The sequence below is a fragment of the Lepisosteus platostomus genome, chromosome 7, assembly GCF_059453375.1.
Source record: "Lepisosteus platostomus isolate fLepPlt1 chromosome 7, fLepPlt1.hap1, whole genome shotgun sequence".
Classification (NCBI taxonomy): domain Eukaryota; kingdom Metazoa; phylum Chordata; class Actinopteri; order Semionotiformes; family Lepisosteidae; genus Lepisosteus; species Lepisosteus platostomus.
Window position 1 is genome coordinate 16,509,428 of NC_142617.1, and position 18,872 is coordinate 16,528,299.

Consider the following 18,872-nt stretch of genomic DNA (forward strand, 5'->3'; position numbering starts at 1 on the left):
GCTGCCTGTGGAAAGAAAATATCATTTTTACTTTTGATATACTGATGTTTTGTTTGCCAAACTAAAGGGTATGAAATGCTCAGCTGGGATTTGAGGTTAAACACAACATGTGCTGGTGCACTACTGCATATAAACCAAGCTGCTGCAATTCAATAATTTAAAGAAACTTGAATTTTACGGGCAAGGCATCTAGAATCGTTTTAATTGTATCATTGGAATACCTAAACAGCTACAGATTCCAGAGGCTGATGACGATTCTTTGGTTGTTGAGGAGAGCTGCAAACTTTGTATAACAATGGTATAAATCTTAATAAAATACTCTATTGTCTGTAGCATTAGTGTTCGAAAATTGAACAGAAAAAGACCTATAGTATATATTAGGCAATGCTATATAGACTACAGAAAGAATGTAATTAGCACTTTATAGAGGTTATTGTTATTTGAATAAATGATAGATGATAATTGCAAATTGATTCGTTTTGTATTACCTTGTTTTATCCATACAAAAAAATAACTCCAGAGTAAAATACATTATGTTCACCTTAGTCCTTCAGGGGTTACAGGTACTCACTCTGATTTCTTTGGAACAAAGGGATGCATTCAAGCTAAATTCAATCACATATAGACGATTGTATGGAAATAAAATGGTGCAGGGTTTGTCAGTTTTATTGCTTGGATTCCCCTAAATCATTTGTACTTAATCTGAATTCATTCCAAATGAGCCCCAGGCATAGTGTGTCTTGGTCATATTGAAAATACATCATTTGCCATGGAATCTTAAGATAAACAATTTGATTAGTGGAGAAAGCTTCCAACTAAATTAAAAAAAAACTTTCTCACAGCTGTGCATATTGTGCAGTGCCTGCATACAGTTACAATATCATAGTATAATTGTATATTTAAAAGAATAAACAAAACCTTGGATGTGCAGAATGATATTGCTTATCCAGCATATGACTTGGAGATGAAGGTCTTCATTCAGGAGAACTGCAAAACGTTTTATATTTTGGTGTTAGAAAGAACCAGCATTGATAAGTACAGTACATTTCAAACTATAATAAACTTAAAATGTACACAGTAACTTATAAAACCTACAATTTACATCATAAAATAAAATTTCCTGTTATGCACAGCACCATAATTCCATCATTGTTTTCAATTCAGAACGAGGCAAAAAAAACACCTGGTGACCTGAAATGGCCCTATGAATTGTAAACAAGCAGGCTTGCAAATACATCTCTTTTAATCCAATAGAAATATTGGTTTCGACTTGAGAGATAGTTTTGTCGACAAATACTACTTGTTTACTCAGGATGCAGATTACATTGGAACATTTCTGCAGTGAAATGTCTGCCATACAACCTGCTTGTACTGTACGTCGCATTACATTAGTCATTACGGTGACTAGTGAGCAGGAAGGGCCGCATCACGTCGTGCCAGCTCTCGCTCTCACCCTTGGCTTCGTGACAACAATGCTGTCTATATAGTACTTTTGAAATTTGTAAAATGTTTCTATAGTGTCAATGAATTTATTTTGTTTATTTATAACCAGTCTGAAAAGTCAGGACTGCAGTTCCCCTTTAAAAGTTTGTGCTGCTGCTTGTCAGTTTTCTTGTAGAGCCCTTTATTAGTTTAGGACAAACACCTTCAATACAGTGCTTTAATCTTGGAGGGGTGTAAAACAGCGATATCAGTGAGGATCAAAAGAGCAGTGGAGGCTTGCGGGGCTACAGCCGAGAGTATGTTTTATTTGCAAAATAAAAAGGAAATGGTTGAACATTTAATTTAAAAATGAAAATGAGCACATCATACTATATGTACTGTACTAACATTCCTCTCTGCAAATTCCAGTACATATAACACATAGGAGAGAGGCATCAAGGTTTCTCCAGTCATAGCTGGGGAAGAAGGTGCACAGACCAGCCCTTTGATCATGGGGATACACCTTGGAGGGAAAATTTGGAAAAGCCAAACAAACCCGATCCAGCATTTTTGGGGGGAAATGGGAGGAACCTGGAAAAACTGGCAACAACCTGCACAAATGCAGAGGGACCTTGCAAACTCCACAGAGATGTACAAATTTTATCTCTCTCCCCATACGGCATGAAAACTGAAAAAGAGTCAGGGTGAAGCTTCTGAGCTAGCTGTATGTAAGACATCTTTTCAAAGGGATAATTGTCTGTGCAGTGACAGCCAGTCATTTGCCTGCATTGTCAAGCTGGTGAGTTAATCTGACATCTCTCAATAGAGTTAAAATCTAGCTAATTAAATATTCTGTATTTAATTACAAGGGGTACTGTTTATGGAAATGCAGAAAAGAAATAAGGAAATGGTCCTTAGCTTTTTGTTTTGAATGCCAGGTTTGGCAAGATTGCTTCAGATTAGAGTAGCGGATCTGAGCAGCTGTAGGGAAGTCGTATTCTGTGGTAGACATTAGTCAGTAGAAATATTTTTAAACTGTACACAGCCAATTTCATAAAATGAAAGTAAACTGAAATTCCCGTATAATATTTCACATCTTCGGTAAAGGACCACTCCTAACATGCCATTCAGACAGAGCTCTCAACAGTTTCTGAGTGTCAGGTTTGAGGGCCAGTACTGTAAAGTAAACAGTGAATGTAAAGTACAGTATAATAAAGGTAAATTAGCTTATTTAATAACAATTATGAACAATTCCCAGTGTCTCTTAGTTTTCATGAGCCAATGTAATCATTGCTCTCCTTTTCATTTCTGTCCTGCTGGCTATGCCCAGGGTGTCCCAGGCTTGCCTGCTTGGCTTCACTTTCCCTTAGAGAGGAAGGTCTGCAGTATGTCCACAGGCAGCGGGAAGACAATAGTGGAGTTCTTTTCGCTGGCGATGGTGGTGAGGGTCTGCAGGTAACGGAGCTGCAGGGCAGAAGGGGACTCAGAGATGACCAGAGAAGCTTCCTTCAGGGCCCTGGACGCGTTCATTTCTCCCTCGGCTGCGATCACCTAGAGCAGAAGAGACGACGTTAGCGAACACAGGACATGCTGCTCGCGAGGACATCCCCCGGTTGCTTGCGACAGGATCTGTTTTGTCGGAAAAGTTATGTTTCCAGCTGGTTCAAATAAAGCGGAACGAGGTGCAAATACTGTGGTAGATTATTTATATCAAGGTAGATTTTGGTTGCTGCTTTAAAGAGTGATGAAAAATGAAAACAGAATGAAAATTAAAGACGGTTTCTGATGAACAACAATATAACAAACATCCTAGGCCAAACTATTAGGCATCATGCTTTCAGAGGACAATGATTTCTACTAGAATCCGAATTTAATCTGCTAAAAGCAGTCTTGATTTAGTACAGGAGTCCAGGTTAGAGACTAGATTGTAGATTAAGTGGCAGGCAATCCAGGATGGATTACTATTACAGATGGACTGCCACTAGAGGAAGATAAAGTCCCCTATTATCTGTAAAAAATGTCACTGATGATTGTTAATTGATTAAATTATTAGTGAGGAGTGTCTGTACGCATACAGTACTCAAAAGGGCTAAGGGCTTGCTTGGGGTGTGTACAGTGGTTGGGTTGTTAGAGTAACAGACTATATTTTTGTTTAGCTTTTTCTATCATAAAGCATCCTTCTCTAATTCTGAAGTCATTGTGAGCTTGTAATGTGTTCAGACCCTTCAAGCTACCTTACTTAGGCTGGAGTCTGGTATATTTCCCAGATCTTGAACATACTGTACATAAAACACAATATCTGAACCCCATGCCTAGTGTATAGTGGATTTTTATCCTTCCTCACTATGAATCACTTATATCTTAGAGTCTCCAACATACAACCATCTAAACGTATATAAAATGTTGCCCTCTCTCCACTGTGCCTCTGTGTTGTTTGTCACTTTCAAATATTTACCTGGTTGCACTTTTTTTAGAAACAGCCCTCTTATCAAAAAACCTACCAACTGCAGTAAAACATTTAATGTGTTGCATGTAAACAGACATAGTAAAACTTTGTGTAGATTAAACAGAAGATACTCTGCACCAGAGTATTGCCAGCAAATTGCAAAATGCAAGCCAATTCATCTGGAGGGAGGAGTTGATAAATCTTACATACAGTACACTAATTATGGCATTAATACTACCAGAAGAGAATAACTAAATATTTTAAATAATGTCTCCTCGCCTCCAAACAGTTAGAAGAACTGAATTGCTTCTGTTTTACTTAACTGTGCAAGTGCAAATACTTGAGCAACATAAATATTTTAATCATGGTTCTGATGGGAATTTCAGAGAAAATGAAGACCTGCAGAGATATTCCTCTGGCATTCCCAACTGTCATAGTGAACTTTTCCCCTGTTGTAGAGTTCACAATGTCTGACTGGCGGATTAAAACTGTGGAGGAGAGGTGCATCTCTTACAGACACCACCTCAAGCCTGCAGGTGTCACGCCCCACATTCCTCCCCTAGAGGGCGCTCCACTACTCCCATAATCCTGTGATTGTTGCTAAGCTCCCCAGGTGTACCCTGTTATTTAGCAGTTAGCGTACTGCTATTTAAAGTCTAGCTCCTCCAGTCCTCAGGCTCAACATTAGGGTAAGGATGTCATAAGGCCCGCCTAGCACCAGGATACCCTATGTCCGTCTCCTGAGGGCATAGGCCTCATCCCCGACACCTCCTGTTTCCTGAGCCCGGGGTCTGGAGGATCTCGCCCCGTCACCCTAGAACCTCCATGTTTTGCGTGAGTTTGTGTTTTCCCCCTTCCCGGGGATTTGAACCTTGTCGCATCAGAGGATGGATTTGTTGTTGACGGACTGTGCCCTGACCTGCCTTCAGACCGGCATAGATTTGGATGCCATTCTTTGTCTCCCCCGCTCACTGTCTCACGGACTGTCACTATTATTTTCCTATACCATGCCTCCAGTTTTCTCCAGCTCTTACCGCATCGCATAGGGTCTACTACAAGACCCGACACAGACTTCAGACCTCAATCCGTAACAGCTGGTGTGAACATATTCGCCCTGTTTCACTTGGAGATAACTATTCCCCACCCTACCACGGTGTTGCTCTACCAGGTGTAGGGAACATGGGTCACAGAAGACTGATGTCATGAATCAGGTTCAAACCTGTGACATCTGGACGTAATGAGCCAGTGCTGTTGGAAGCTGAATAAACAGTTTAACTTGGGACAGGAGCTGTCCTGGGTTTTATTTCTACCTTGGCTCTGGCCTCCCGGGTTGCCTCTGCCTCAGCAGCCATAGCCCTCTGCAACTGAACAGGCAGTTTGACATCCTTGATCTCCACACGCTCCACCTTGATGCCCCAGTTATCTGTGGCTTCATCCAGGGACACCTAGAAATGGAACAGATACCAGAAGCATGAGGGGCAGGAAATGACCACCGCCTTGCAAGGGATCTACAGTGTGGTGTAATGGGATGACAATGCTTTGTCACTAAAGCCCAAGCTGCTGTGAGGAGATATGATTTCACTGGTGACACTGGACAGAAGGTTTGAAATTGTGTCAAGACTTATGTTAGAGAGGGAGGTGTCTTCAGTGCCTTCAATTTTCTTTTTCACCAGTGAATTTCATGTCACCACTAATAAAGCAAACTGTATTTCCAAATGTAAGGTAACACTTTGGTATCTAAATATAATACTACTAGGCTAGTGATGACATACAACTTCACAAGTTGTGTACATGACACATGGCTCCCCCAGGCTTAAACTATCACACAACGTAGATTGAAAGAGGATAAGATCTCTCTGATGTGACCTGAATCAAAATAACAGCCTATTTTTCTCCAGTAAAATTAAGAAAAAACAAAGTGTTTCCTCAGATTTAAACTCTCCTTCCACAGACAAAGCTATGTAAAAACGACTCATTCATCTTGCTCAGCAATAAACAACAACCACCAACACAAGCCCGTTGTGTTTTCAACAGTTGAAAAATGACTTTGTGTAAATTAGTATTCATTCACAAATAAAATGTGTAATTGTTTTTATTCTGGATTTCAGGGAGTGGACCCAATACACATTTCACTATTTACTTGTATTCTTAAGTGTTTTATAGTTATTCCGCATTTTTCATTTCTGCTATATACAGTAAATTAAGAACTATATGTATTTGTATATTTGTTAAATAAATCTTTAAGTATCAAATTACATAGGCTTAGATTTTTTAAAAAGATTCGCATTTTTTAAAAGACCTACAGAATGCTCTGCCATTGTGAGGTCATCATGACATCAAGGTTCCAATCATCAGAAAGTCATGACTGGAACCTAAACCAGGCATTTGCATTCTTGCTTTTACAGAGTGAGGATGGAACTTCGGTTCTGTGCAAAGTTACTGCTGACCTTTGTCCTTACAACGGTAGGACAATACCCACTTTACAAATATGGGTTGGTTCCATATGTTGAAGAGGACAAGCTAAACATTGTTCTGGTTGAAGACCCAGAAGAATCTCTTGTGCCAAAACCTGAGGAAGAGATCGCACCAGCAGGGCAAAACCCACTGGATAAGAATGGATCCCCTCAAAATATCAAAGAAGGAGAATTAAATATCGTTCTGGTTGATGACGAGCCTGTCTTACTTGTACAGGAGGAAAAGGTGAAGACAGAAACAGAAGGCTTGGAAATTCAACACCAAACTGTTGAGGACATGGATGAGAGTAGATGGGCATTCTTTAGGAAAATGCCAATGTTTGGAGAAATAACCGGAGAACAGCTGATTGTACTAATAGACTACATTGGGACAGCTCATTTTTTATACTGCCTGCTGAGATGGGCAAAGAGACGTCTCACAGTGAGACAGGTAACAGAAAGCCTTAATTGCCTAAACTATTCAAAATACAAAGGAATCTGAAGTCAGATTTATGGTGACTTGTATTGTTTTGGTATAATTTTATTTTCAGCTAGGTAAATTTAGTTTCACAATGATAAATATTGTTAAGAAATGCCCAACTAAATTGCCTCAGGATTGGGCTGGAGTACAGTAGGTACAGCATGTAATTAGATGTGGCCATTTTGTAAGATTTAGTGTCTTATTTGTCCTGATCCTTGTTCTTGTTTGTCTCTTTCAGGCTGAAACCCCCCAGAACCCCTCAGTGCTGTGCAGATGCTGCAAGAAGATGGAAAGAGGGAAGCAGCTGAGAGAGAAGAAGAAAAGAGCAAAATGCAAAAAGATTTAAATGAAGACATGGACTGTCACTGTTAAAGTTATTATTAATGTTTAATAAATCTTCTATATACATTACAATTGTGTTTGATCTTTTTTTCTACAGATTTATTCCAAAAAGATGTCCTGTATAAATCATGAACTACCTGTATGTGTATATTTGTTAAATATTTCTTTAGGTCTTAGATTTAAAAAAAATCATGAGCATTTTTTAAAAGACCTACAGAATGCTCTGCCATTGTGAGGTCATCATGACATCAAGGTTCCAATCATCAGAAAGTCATGACTGGAACCTAAACCAGGCATTTGCATTCTTGCTTTTACAGAGTGAGGATGGAACTTCAGTTCTGTGCAAAGTTACTGCTGGCCTTTGTCCTTACAACGGTAGGACAATACCCACTGTACAAATATGGGTTGGTTCCATATGTTGAAGAGGACAAGCTAAATATTGTTCTGGTTGAAGACCCAGAAGAATCTCTTGTGCCAAAACCTGAGGAAGAGATCGCACCAGCAGGGCAAAACCCACTGGATAAGAATGGATCCCCTCAAAATGACAAAGAAGGAGAATTAAATATCGTTCTGGTTGATGATGAGCCTGTCTTACTTGTACAGGAGGAAAAGGTGAAGACAGAAAGTGAAGGCTTGAAAATTCAACACCAAAGTGTTGAGGACATGGATGAGAGTAGATGGGCATTCTTTAGGAAAATGCCAATGTTCGGAGAAATAACCAACAGCTGATTGTACTAATAGACTACATTGGGACAGCTCACTTTTTATACTGCCTGCTGAGATGGGCAAAGAGACGTCTCACAGTGAGAAAGGTAACAGAAAGCCTCAATTGTTTAAACAAATGATGCTAAAAAATAATAAAATACGCCCCTCTAATTGCTTCAGTTTTAGGTTGTGTGTGTGTGGTGGGGGGAGGGGATGTGCATAACTACATGTGGTAATGTTGAATGGTTTAGTTTTTTATTTGTCCTGATCCCTGTTTTTGTTTGTCTCTTTCAGGCTGAAACCCCCCAGAAACCCTCAGTGCTGTGCAGATAATGCAAGAAGGTGGAAAGAGGGAAGCAGCTGAGAGAGAAGAAGAAGAAAAGAGCAAAAAGCAAAAAGATTTAAACAAAGACATGGACTGTCACTGCAGTCATTGTTAAAGTTATTATTAATGTTAATTAAACTTTCTATATACCAAATTACTATGTTCACTACTGAATTTATTTCTCAACATTTAGACTTAAGAAAAGAGTAAAACATCACAAAATGGAAATATATGTATTCATTATTTTATATACAAGCTTATAAAATCTATTCCCCTAGGTGGTAGTTACATACATACTGTACTATGCCACTGTGCTGCCAAAGAAATTTCTGTTTCTTTATTATTTTAGGCGCAAACCATGGTAACGTCTACCACTATCTTGATCACCCTAAGTAGTATAGTGTTTAATCTTTTTCAATTTCACAGCACAACATACTAACATTTAAAAGTTTTTAAAATATTATAAGACAAAGAATAATAAGCCCGAGTGAGCAGTGAGTATGTTATTATTCAAAACCCTGAAATTGTAGTATTCAGGGATAGAGTTTGCCACATCATGTAAAAACAAAAAAAAACCCATTTGCTTTAAACCGACTTTTTAAATCAAAAGCGTCATCACCGCTTGGACCCACAGCTGCTACCAGCCACAATGTGACTGAAAGTGCAACTATATCTGGAAGGGAGTGATTGCTTTAAGACAGTACCTGCATGCTATGGGAAATCCCTTCCCGATCGGACAGCAGCTCAGAAAGGTTCTTAGTTCCCAGAACATTCCTCAGTGTGGTCTGAGCCAGCAAGCGCGTGGAGAAGTCAGCGTCAGTCACATTGGCAACCGAGGAAATAGGGGAATTCACTCGGAAATACACCACACCATCCACAGACACTGTCACGGAGTCTTTAGTCAGGATCTAAATGGCAGAAGACAATGGAATCAAGGCATTTATTAAGTCAAGTGAAGTTACTACCAAAGCCAAACGGACCATCTACTGTATAAATAGTAGATGCCATTTCATTGCCAGCAACTACTGCTGCACGCCGTCCTGTTGTGCATTTGATAAATAAACTTCGATTTGATAAATGGATACCTATCACTCCTCATTCTTCATAATTCATTCTTACTTAATTATATTTTCTGTTTTGTCCAGACTTCTCATCTTCACTATTTTATTTTTACTAGACATAAAACAACATGATACAGTAATCTCGATATTTAATACTTAACATATCATCCCCCTTTTTTTAAATGTGTGTTTATTTTGCTTGTTAACGTTTAGCCCTTTAGCTTTGATGAAAAGAAATACGTCCATGCAAACAAAGGTCACTGGATTGCTGTGTGATTGTGTAAGAGTGAAATAAATCAGTACCTCTTGTGGAGGAATGTCAAATGAAACTGTTCTCAAATCCACTTTCCTGAAGGTATCTGTGCATGGTAAGACAAAGAAAAGACCTACAAAACAAAGAAACAACAAAAAAATAACATTTCTTGTATCAGTGGTCAATGCTGGTATCTTTACTATTTACCAGAGGAAATATCAATATACTGAAGTATTCCACACATACCATATGTAATCTCTGTAAGTCTCAGACCCCAAACCAACCACACATTAAAAGAATCTTAAATGTGCAATGATGCCTATAACAGTGACACTATCTAAAAAAAACTGCTTCTGAATGATAAGTAAAGCAGTAAATTAAGGTTAGCTCAGTAACAATCACTAAAATATGTGCAATGCTTGACAGAAAGAGACGGTTAAAAAAAACTTCTCAATCCACATTTTTGCGCATACACTGTACAGTCCATGATGCTTAGACTTTATATTGTAGATGTAAAAAGTATGGACTGAGAAGTCATACAGTAAGTCTGTAGTGTTGTGATTGCAGATGGAGCTTTTTGATACTTTCACCCATGAATCACTGCAACTAAAGCACTTAGCTCCCACTCCAACCAGGAGGGGTGTTCACGCTGAGTTAGAAAGATGCTGCACTTGAAATGTTATAAAAGGGCATTTTCTGCAGAAAAGAAGGAACAAAAACATGAAATGACACATATAAAGTAAATATGGCCTTTTTTGTCTTGGATGGTACAATTCAGGAGCTGAAAAATCACATTTAGTCACAGGTTTTTGTTTCAATTCACATTTAGATCATGCTGCTGTCAGTGTCATGTATGGCACTGTTTTAGCATCAGCCACTTATGTCTCACCTGGCCCCTTTGGTTTCCGAGAGGTGATGCGTCCCAGTCTGAAAATGACGGCTCTTTCATACTCCTGGACAATCTAAAATAAAAACAGCATTGGAATCAACCACTCGTTTTGCTGGATCTCTCTGGATGAGCCTAAAAAATCTTAAGTCTTATAGGATGATATTTAATATTACAACAATAAATAACAGCCATTCAGCAAAAAAGAATACATTTTAAATTATGTATTAAATCGTTATTCAAGTGATTTTTAGTAAACTGCTATAAACAGATTGAATAATACAGTATATTAGATGAAAAATGTCACAGACTCAGCTCATACAGCCAGCAGCCATATTACCCTGCAACTCACAACTGGCAACCCACTGAAGCTAAGCAGGTGTGAGCCTGGTCAATACCTGGATGGGAGACCTCCTGGGGAAAAACTAAGGTTGCTGCTGGAAGAGGTGTTAGTGGGGCCAGCAGGGGGCGCTCACCCTGTGGTCCATGTGGGTCCTAATGCCTAGTGATGGGGACACTATACTGTAAACAGGCGCCATCCTTCGGATGAGATGTAAAACCGAGGTCCTGACTCTCTGTGGTCATTAAAAATCCCAGGGCGCTTCTCGAAAAGAGTAGGGATGTACCCCGGCGTCCTGGCCAAATTTCCCATCATGGCCTCCTAACAATCCCCCTCTATGAACTGTCTTCATTACTCTGCTCTCCTTTCCACTGATAGCTGATGTGTGGTGAGCGTTCTGGCGCACTATGGCTGCCACTAATGCTACACATTGGTGGTGGTGGAGGGGAGTCCCTATTACCTATAAAGCACTTTGAGTGGAGTGTCCAGAAAAGTGCTATATAAGTGTAAGCAATTATTATTATAGGACTTACCTTAAAACATAAAAATATGGAAACTGGCAAGGTTAAGATCACTAGAAAAATAGAGAGGATAACCAAAATCCAACCACAGCATCCCAGTCCGTTATTTTCCTCCCCTTAAAATTGGAAAAAAAAATAAACAGAATAAATAATAAATCATAAATCACATGATTACATTAAAGCTGTGGATAAAAATGTGAAATATTAATGTAAAAATGGCACAGCATTTCTAAAGTGGCAAGATGGAAACAGGATACTCTGACATCGTGGTTAGCAGTATCTAAAAGCAAACTCTGTTAGGGATAGTGATGGAGGCTGATCTTTTGTTGAAAGATGATCATGAAGCAGGAACTCTCACCTCGCTCAAACTTCAGATTCAAACTATTCCTAAAACATTTCTTTCTTATGGTCTGACCTTCATTTCCTTCCTTCATTTACGCAGAACTTAATTCACTAAAGATAAACCAGGGTAAACTTTATAATTGCTTTGATCACAGACTCTGGATCCTACAGTAGCTCAGCAAACATGCTCTGAAGCTGGAAATGTTGACACTACCAGGTGTTACACTTTATCTAGTCTTAGACACCTCCATTGACACCTACTTCAGCCTGTAACAATATTTTAAATTAAGCTCCTTGTCTAGCAAGGCTTACTGTACTGTATGCATATTTGTACATATTATTAGTACATATTCTGTATATTTGTTTAAGTTGGTCAGACACATTAATTGTAACTTTAAGCCTTTTGCTATGATGCGATTTATAGCACTGAGATGTGCATGAATTGTAACAGAAATACTTTACTTGAATTTTTACTTTTTACGCTTTTTAACAAGAGTCATGGTGCATTACTTTGAGATGCTCAGGAGAAGGCAGTGTATTCACTTGTTAATTAAGTACTGTAGTCGGTCAATAGCTGTGAGACACGTGACTGACCAACTGATGAAAAATTTGTGACTAGGAACAACATAATTAATGGTTTCAGTCTTGTACAGTATAATGCATCTATTTCACTCAGTGATGACCTAACTTCTTTATTAGTCTTTCTAAATTTTAAGGACTAATTAAACCTGCTGACTTTTTTATCTTATGTTTCTTATCTGTTGATAGGTAATATTGTGTTAAATGTATTATGTATTGTGTTATGTCTTTTACCTGTCTGCAAAACAAATTTCCCACCTGGGACAATACAGGAAGTCTTATCATAGGAGAAGGTTGAGTTACAGCAATGAAAACGTTAACTCTGGGAGCCAGCCCATAATTTCTGGCTAGCAGAGATTCCTGGAAATGAATTTCAGGACATACCTTAAAACAATTCTTATTCATATAATATAGATTTTATAATCTAGTGAACTACAGCCTTTACTGAATTTGTCTTGGATTTTGGTATATGAGGGTATATATGGTATATGAGGGTATGGATAAGCTTATGTCTGAAAGTTTTAAGAAAGGCTGCTTGCCAAATGCCAAATGGATCTTAAACACAACTACTGTACATATGGATAGGATATACATTTTTATTGGTTTGTTTTTTATTACTGTTCAGTGATTTACCCTATGGAAACCTCAAACTATGTATTTCAAAATGTTAAGCCTGCATCCAGTTTCAAAGTATGCCTTGGGCATTAACTCAGATGTCACATGGTTTTGTTTACTTACAGGCCTCACACTTACACTGATAAGGGAATATGAACTTCAAAGGTCAGTTTGCACATTCTTCCTGTCTTGATGCTAGGTTTCTCTAGGAACTAAGGTTTCCTCAAATTTCCCTGTCCAATGTTTTTGCCTAAACCTTGTACTTTTGAAAAAGTGTCATTTTCCTTGCTTTGTTTGTGTGTCCGTGTGACTTAAGATGAATCATGAAGTTGTTTTCAAACCAGCACTTTAGCTGACTTCTTTATTAATTAGAAGATATCAAAAGCACAGGTAAATAGGCTGTAAGTGGAATCAGAGCAGATCTACACTATAAAAGTGTTCATTTTACATACTATCAGACATCAAGTGAAGCATTTCCCTTTTGGGCTTTGTACAGTTCCTGTGTACTTGGAAAATATTTTATTAGGTGTACTGAAAAACCGTTACGTTTGCTCAAGGAAGACAATTGTCTATTGCCTTCTGCGCAATTATATAAGGAAGTATAGGCTAAGTAAATTATTTTGTTAATAAAAATAAGTATGACCAGAGCAATGTCACAACCTAACCAAAAATAAAATAAAGAAAAAATGTTCTTTAAAATGATTTTTAATTTTAAAAGTGCTCAGAAAAAAGAAGAGACACATCTGAAATCCATTGCAAATCCAATTCAATAAATACATCTATTACAGTATCAAAATTTAAACTTTCATACTACCATGCTAACAGGCAAACAGATCTGACCCTTTAGAGTCTGTGGTGTTATAAAAAGTGAGCACTATCCTGGTCATGGTAGATTTGATTAAATGTCAAATTAAAAGTCTCTTTATAAGACTCTGCTTTGAAACACTGTGAAATTAATAATTATTCATATAGCTACTGTTCATATACACTACTATGCAATACTCTTTTATGACAAGTCAGAAGGTACATAATATACTTTTATTATTAACAGTAACAATTTACCTACACTTTCCATGAGCATTTTATACTGTACATTATAACAACTTCAGCTGCTCTAAATAAAGCTTAATTTTGGCAATACAAAACCAAGCTTATCTTTTACTTGACACTGACCGGAATGTTTAAAAGTCCGAAGAGTCTGGTTTCCACAGAATCGTGTATCCACAAAAATAAGAAAACATACAGAGTGAAAGCTCAGAACAATGCAAAATGTCTACAACTTTTGCATAGCAGTCTTTTATATGTTTTTTCCCCCAACAATTCCAACACTAATTCAATGAGTAATATAGGATAAGACTGAAAATCAATTTATGAGTTTAACTTTATTATTATCCATTTTCAATAACTGGGGAATCCCATACAGGCTTATGGCGAAACAGAGCTTCACCCTCCAGAAAATGGGAACAAGGCAGGGTCACCCAGAACAGGCCATTAGATGGCTCACATGCAGGGGACAATTTAAAGATGTTAATAAACCTAGACAGCAAAATGTATGGACTGTGAGGAGAAATCAGAGCACCGGGTATAAGGAAGAAGATGTAAACTCCACATAGAAGGAGCAGTCACCATGCCACTGTGCTACCCAGTAGTAGTAGTTATTTATAACAGTATAACAGTTATTTAAGCTTATGCTGCCAATGCCAAGAATAGCATGAGGAGAAAAAAGAGAATAATTGATACTTATCTGTACTTTAGACAAAGAAATGGGACTCACCTATTAAATTTTGACTGCTCTGAGCTGTTACTCTGTCCTTCCCTTCCATTTCCATACGATTATCTAAGAGGTACAGAATAATGTCATTTCTGTGAGACTGAGGAAACACAGAGCTTTTAAAGGCGTAGCCTAAAGAAAAAAAAAACTGGGCTGGGTTTGTTTCCATACACTTCAGCCAGTGGCTGTGAAACAGGTTAGACCTCACCACTGATAAGTGATGCAAATTTGTCTTGTGACTGCAGGAAAATCTGTGGGAGGCAGGACTCAACAGTTGTTAGATGGTCTATCTGTTTATTTAAATGCAGAAGTTATCTTTCAGGGTTCAAATCGCTACACCTTGCTAGTGGTTGAAGCGAACAGAAATACCACACAATAACAGTGGTCCTTGGGGAGATAAATACAAGATGCATTTACCAATGCCGAAGTTTAAAATTAACAACAATAATAATAAGTAGGTCAAGTAGGTAGCTGCTTCAGCATGTGCAGGCTGCAAAGGAACAAGTAAAGGTATATTCCATGCTGAAAAGACAAGAAACGCAACTGTTTCAGCTGTAGAGCCTGGAGAGTGTCTTTTCAGCATGGAATACACCTTTACTTGTTCCTATAATAATTGCTTACACTTACAGTACATAGTGTTTTTCTGGACACTCCACTCAAAGCGCTTTACAGGTAATGGGGACTCCCTTCCACCACCAATGAGCAGCCCCCACCTGGATGATGCGACGGAGCCATAGTGTGCCAGAATGCTCACCACACATCAGCTATCAGTGGGGAGGAGAGCAGAGTAATGAAGCCAATTCATAGATGAGGATTATTAGGAGGCCATGATTCGTAAATGTCAGGGGGAAATTTGGCCAGGACACCAGGGCAACACCCCTACTATTTTCAAGAAAAGCCCTGGGATTTTTAATGACCACAGAGAGTCAGGACAATGGTGTTATCTCATCCATTGGATGGTGCCTTTTTACAGTATAGTGTCCCCGTCGCTATATTGGGGCATTAGAACCAGGTTCTTCCAGCAACAACCTTAGTTTTTCCCAGGAGGTCTTCCATCCAGGTACTGACCAGGCTCACACCTGCTTAGCTTAAGTGGGTTGCCAATTGTGAGTTGCAGGGTGATATGGCTGCTGGCAAAGCGCTGAGGTTCCACCGAGATAGGTTTTTTCACCAAGAGATGTGTTGCGGCATGGCTTATTAATAATACAGGAATTAAGTTTGCTGCTCCCTTGCCAGTCCTTCTCTCCCTCATCTCAGTGGTGCTGGACACAGAGAGGCCATTCCATTTGGTTCAGATTTAAGGTGTTTTTCTAGCTGATAGAGTTTCCTGATAAGGAACAACTCCCAAGGCTGAGATTCTCCAGCCACCCTAATAAATGGTCATCTCTGGTGCCTACCTGTCTGGGAGATTCCATGGGAGAGTCTCATCCCAAGGTTTACAACCCTAAGGTCAGAGTGCACTGTTACTCATCCTCCAACTCAATCAGCCAATCAGAAACTGGTAGAGCAGGACAACCCCACATGGGTCTTGAATGCCCGCGAAACTTTCAAATAACGAACGACTGTAGTTCCTCCAGATAAAGAGGCAGCACAAGGCCCAGAAGGGCCCCCCTCCAGGACATTCTCAGACTCAGCTCAGACAATCACGTGACGGCCAGTGTGTCTGAGTGTCAGGACTTTATTTTGTTCTAAGAGTCTAGACCGGAGGTCGCCTGCACGTAACCAAAGGATCCGCCCGAGGTTAGCCCAGCAGCAAGCCTTGTGAACCGCCGGTACCCCACCGCGAAAGCTCGCCTGATCAACGAGTGAACTATGGTCGGAACTGTCGGCAGCAGAATATCAGTATTCAGGACAAGCGCTACATCGGGAACGAACCGGTCTTCTTCCCCTCTAAAGAGTGTGACTTGCTTGGACCCGCAGTCATTTTTCATGTGCACAAACTAGCCGGTCTTCAGAGAGTAACTGCCAGCACGCTGCACCAGGAATCTCTCCCTCCTTCTCCCACACCTCACGCCAAGGTGTTCCTTTGTGTTCGCGGGAGATCTGAATCCACACAGATTGGATGAGTATTCAACATTCTGCATTACAGCTCGAGAATTCAATTGTTACCTCAACCCAGTTGATTTAATTCCTATGAGTGATGTACTTGCCTTTGAGTATCTAGTGTAGAACTTGTAATCAAAGTTAATTTACGAAAGGGTATAAATGAATGGTATACTGAATGTATGTTCCTCTTGGTTTGTAAATCTTCGTTATTGAATATTGTAACGCTTACGGCCGACAAGCACTGTGTGTAAGAGCCGGCGTACCAGAGCGGGTGACGTCACCGCCCTTCCCTGTGATAGCAGGACCACAGCTACTGGGCTGTAGAGAGATCTCTCTTTGGCTCACGGGGCTAGGTCGCTGCAGAGAGACGTGGGAGTCCCGGGTTCGAGCCTCCAGTCGGGATGGGGCCGACCAGATGCGGCAAGGGCGCCCGCTTGAGCCCCCGTTGCGTTACATTGGTGTCAGAAGTGGGATGGGATAGCCCTTCGCCGGGGACGGCGATTTAAGCGGGGGAGAGTGTAACGCTTACGGCCGACAAGCAGTGTGTGTAAGAGCCGGCGTACCAGAGCGGGTGACGTCACCGCCCTTCCCTGTGATAGCAGGACCACAGCTACTGGGCTGTAGAGAGATCTCTCTTTGGCTCACGGGGCTAGGTCGCTGCAGAGAGACGCAGGAGTCCCGGGTTCGAGCCTCCAGTCGGGATGGGGCCGACCAGATGCGGCAAGGGCGCCCGCTTGAGCCCCCGTTGCGTTACAATATATATCTTTTGTATTCTGCTAACCCTCACTAAAAGATCTGTTATATTTATATTCCATTTTATGTATTAATAAATGTATTCTCATGTATTAGTATCCGTGTGTGTGCATTGCTGAGTTATCCCACAAAGTTGGTTTTCTAATAGCCATCAAAGAATCACTTTGTGACTTACTGCTACAATTAATAATTGTCCCAGCAAATGCACAAAACCCCTACAGATGTTTACTGCAATCATGCACGAACTGTGGAAATAAAGCACAAACCCACCATGGCACATTTTCTAATATAAAATAGTATTTTCTAGATGTGTTTCCTTTGTCTCCTAACCTCTTACTGCTATCTGTAAATGTGCAAATATTTCATCTTACACTTACTGATGTAAATCTGACATAACATTAATTTTGAAAGCTTTAGTACCATTAATCCAGCATCAGCAGATGAGGAGCAGGGGCAATTGGGGAGAAGACAAAGGCAGAAATAATTATTTATATAACGACTACCTAGGGAAGTACAGTAATAGATAAAAATAACTACCTGGAAATACAAAAGGCTAGTGAACCAGGATTCAGACTTCTGCTAGACTTTAGTCTACCATTTAGAATGGCTTACATATAATCTAAAAATGATGTAGTCTATTCAGATTCAGAATATTACTCCAGTCTAAACCATGCTGATAACCTCAAAGAGTTTCCTGACACCTACTATTGCACAATCCAACCACACCTTTTTTCCATTCTGTGTTGAGTAATGTCACGTGGAGCTCCACACAGATTCTCTGCATCGACAGTAAACTTGGCAAAAACAGATTAAAAAAAAAAAACTTGAAAGTTACCTAAGATTTACTACTACTATAATGTGTTTGATAAACAAAAATAGAGCTCGGCAAGATCCCCCTTTTTTTCAGCTGCTTTTCTCCAGAAATATTTGCCTATTCTTATTGAGAGCTGTAGTTTAACTTGAACTTAGCTTTAGGAAAGTTAGCGCCATAAAGACATTTTAGGAATTATGACTGCATTGTGCTTCACCACTACAAAGAGCCAGTAGACCCACAGGTCAGTAATCTGCCTTCTACCTTCCTACAGTGACAAACTATTAAATTTGTAATTTGATGCTGATAAAAAAATGCTTACCAAAGAGCTGGTTTAAAATGAGTACAATCACTGCATTTATTTTGTGCACTAAAATAAGGGCTTACACATTTTGACCTTGGTAAAAAGATTAACAGACCAAGAAAAAATGTGGTAGCATATATGGAACAACAGCAATTCTCACATGAGTTATCCGAAATACCTCAAATAAAGGAATGAAATGAAAGGAAATTGCTAAAAATAACTCCCGATTTCAATATTTTTGTTTGGAGGAGAAAACACCATCCAGTGATCAAGGATCAAGAAATACAAAATCAAAGAGGATGAAATGTTATGAACAGCTCTCTGCTGCATTTCCTCCCGATATATAAACATTGTCATACAAAATGCTAAATAAAATATTTGTTCTTATCCAGTGATCAAAATGACTTACTGGATGA

General features: G+C 39.4%; 1 protein-coding gene and 2 long non-coding RNA genes across 3 annotated transcripts; 2 read left to right on the forward strand and 1 right to left on the reverse strand.

Moving 5' to 3' along the window:
• Positions 1-1,728: 1,728 nt before the first annotated feature.
• Positions 1,729-14,699, reverse strand: stoml3b (stomatin (EPB72)-like 3b). Its single transcript, XM_088639516.1, has 7 exons — positions 14,546-14,699; positions 11,248-11,351; positions 10,378-10,450; positions 9,539-9,621; positions 8,879-9,082; positions 5,179-5,313; positions 1,729-2,973 (listed from the first exon to the last, which is right to left on the reverse strand). Exons 1-7 carry the CDS (start codon positions 14,598-14,600, stop codon positions 2,779-2,781), a joined length of 849 nt encoding a protein of 282 aa, XP_088495642.1. The 5' UTR covers positions 14,601-14,699; the 3' UTR covers positions 1,729-2,778.
• On the forward strand, positions 6,657-7,216 carry LOC148658392 (uncharacterized). The gene is made up of 2 exons (XR_015940062.1): positions 6,657-6,772; positions 7,041-7,216. It is a non-coding gene; the product is annotated as an uncharacterized LOC148658392 (long non-coding RNA).
• Positions 7,868-8,329, forward strand: LOC148658393 (uncharacterized). The gene is made up of 2 exons (XR_015940063.1): positions 7,868-7,956; positions 8,144-8,329. It is a non-coding gene; the product is annotated as an uncharacterized LOC148658393 (long non-coding RNA).
• Positions 14,700-18,872: the final 4,173 nt, after the last annotated feature.

What these genes read in the sequence shown, in the direction of transcription:
- stoml3b (XM_088639516.1), bottom strand. Translation starts at nt 14,600, where the DNA reads ATGGAAATGGAAGGGAAGGACAGAGTAACAGCTCAGAGCAGTCAAAAT. An exon ending in GAGCAGTCAAAATTTAATAG is followed by an intron (nt 11,352 to 14,545) that starts GTGAGTCCCATT and finishes TCCAATTTTAAG; the next exon opens with GGGAGGAAAATAACGGACTG. An exon ending in CCATATTTTTATGTTTTAAG is followed by an intron (nt 10,451 to 11,247) that starts GTAAGTCCTATA and finishes TTTTTATTTTAG; the next exon opens with ATTGTCCAGGAGTATGAAAG.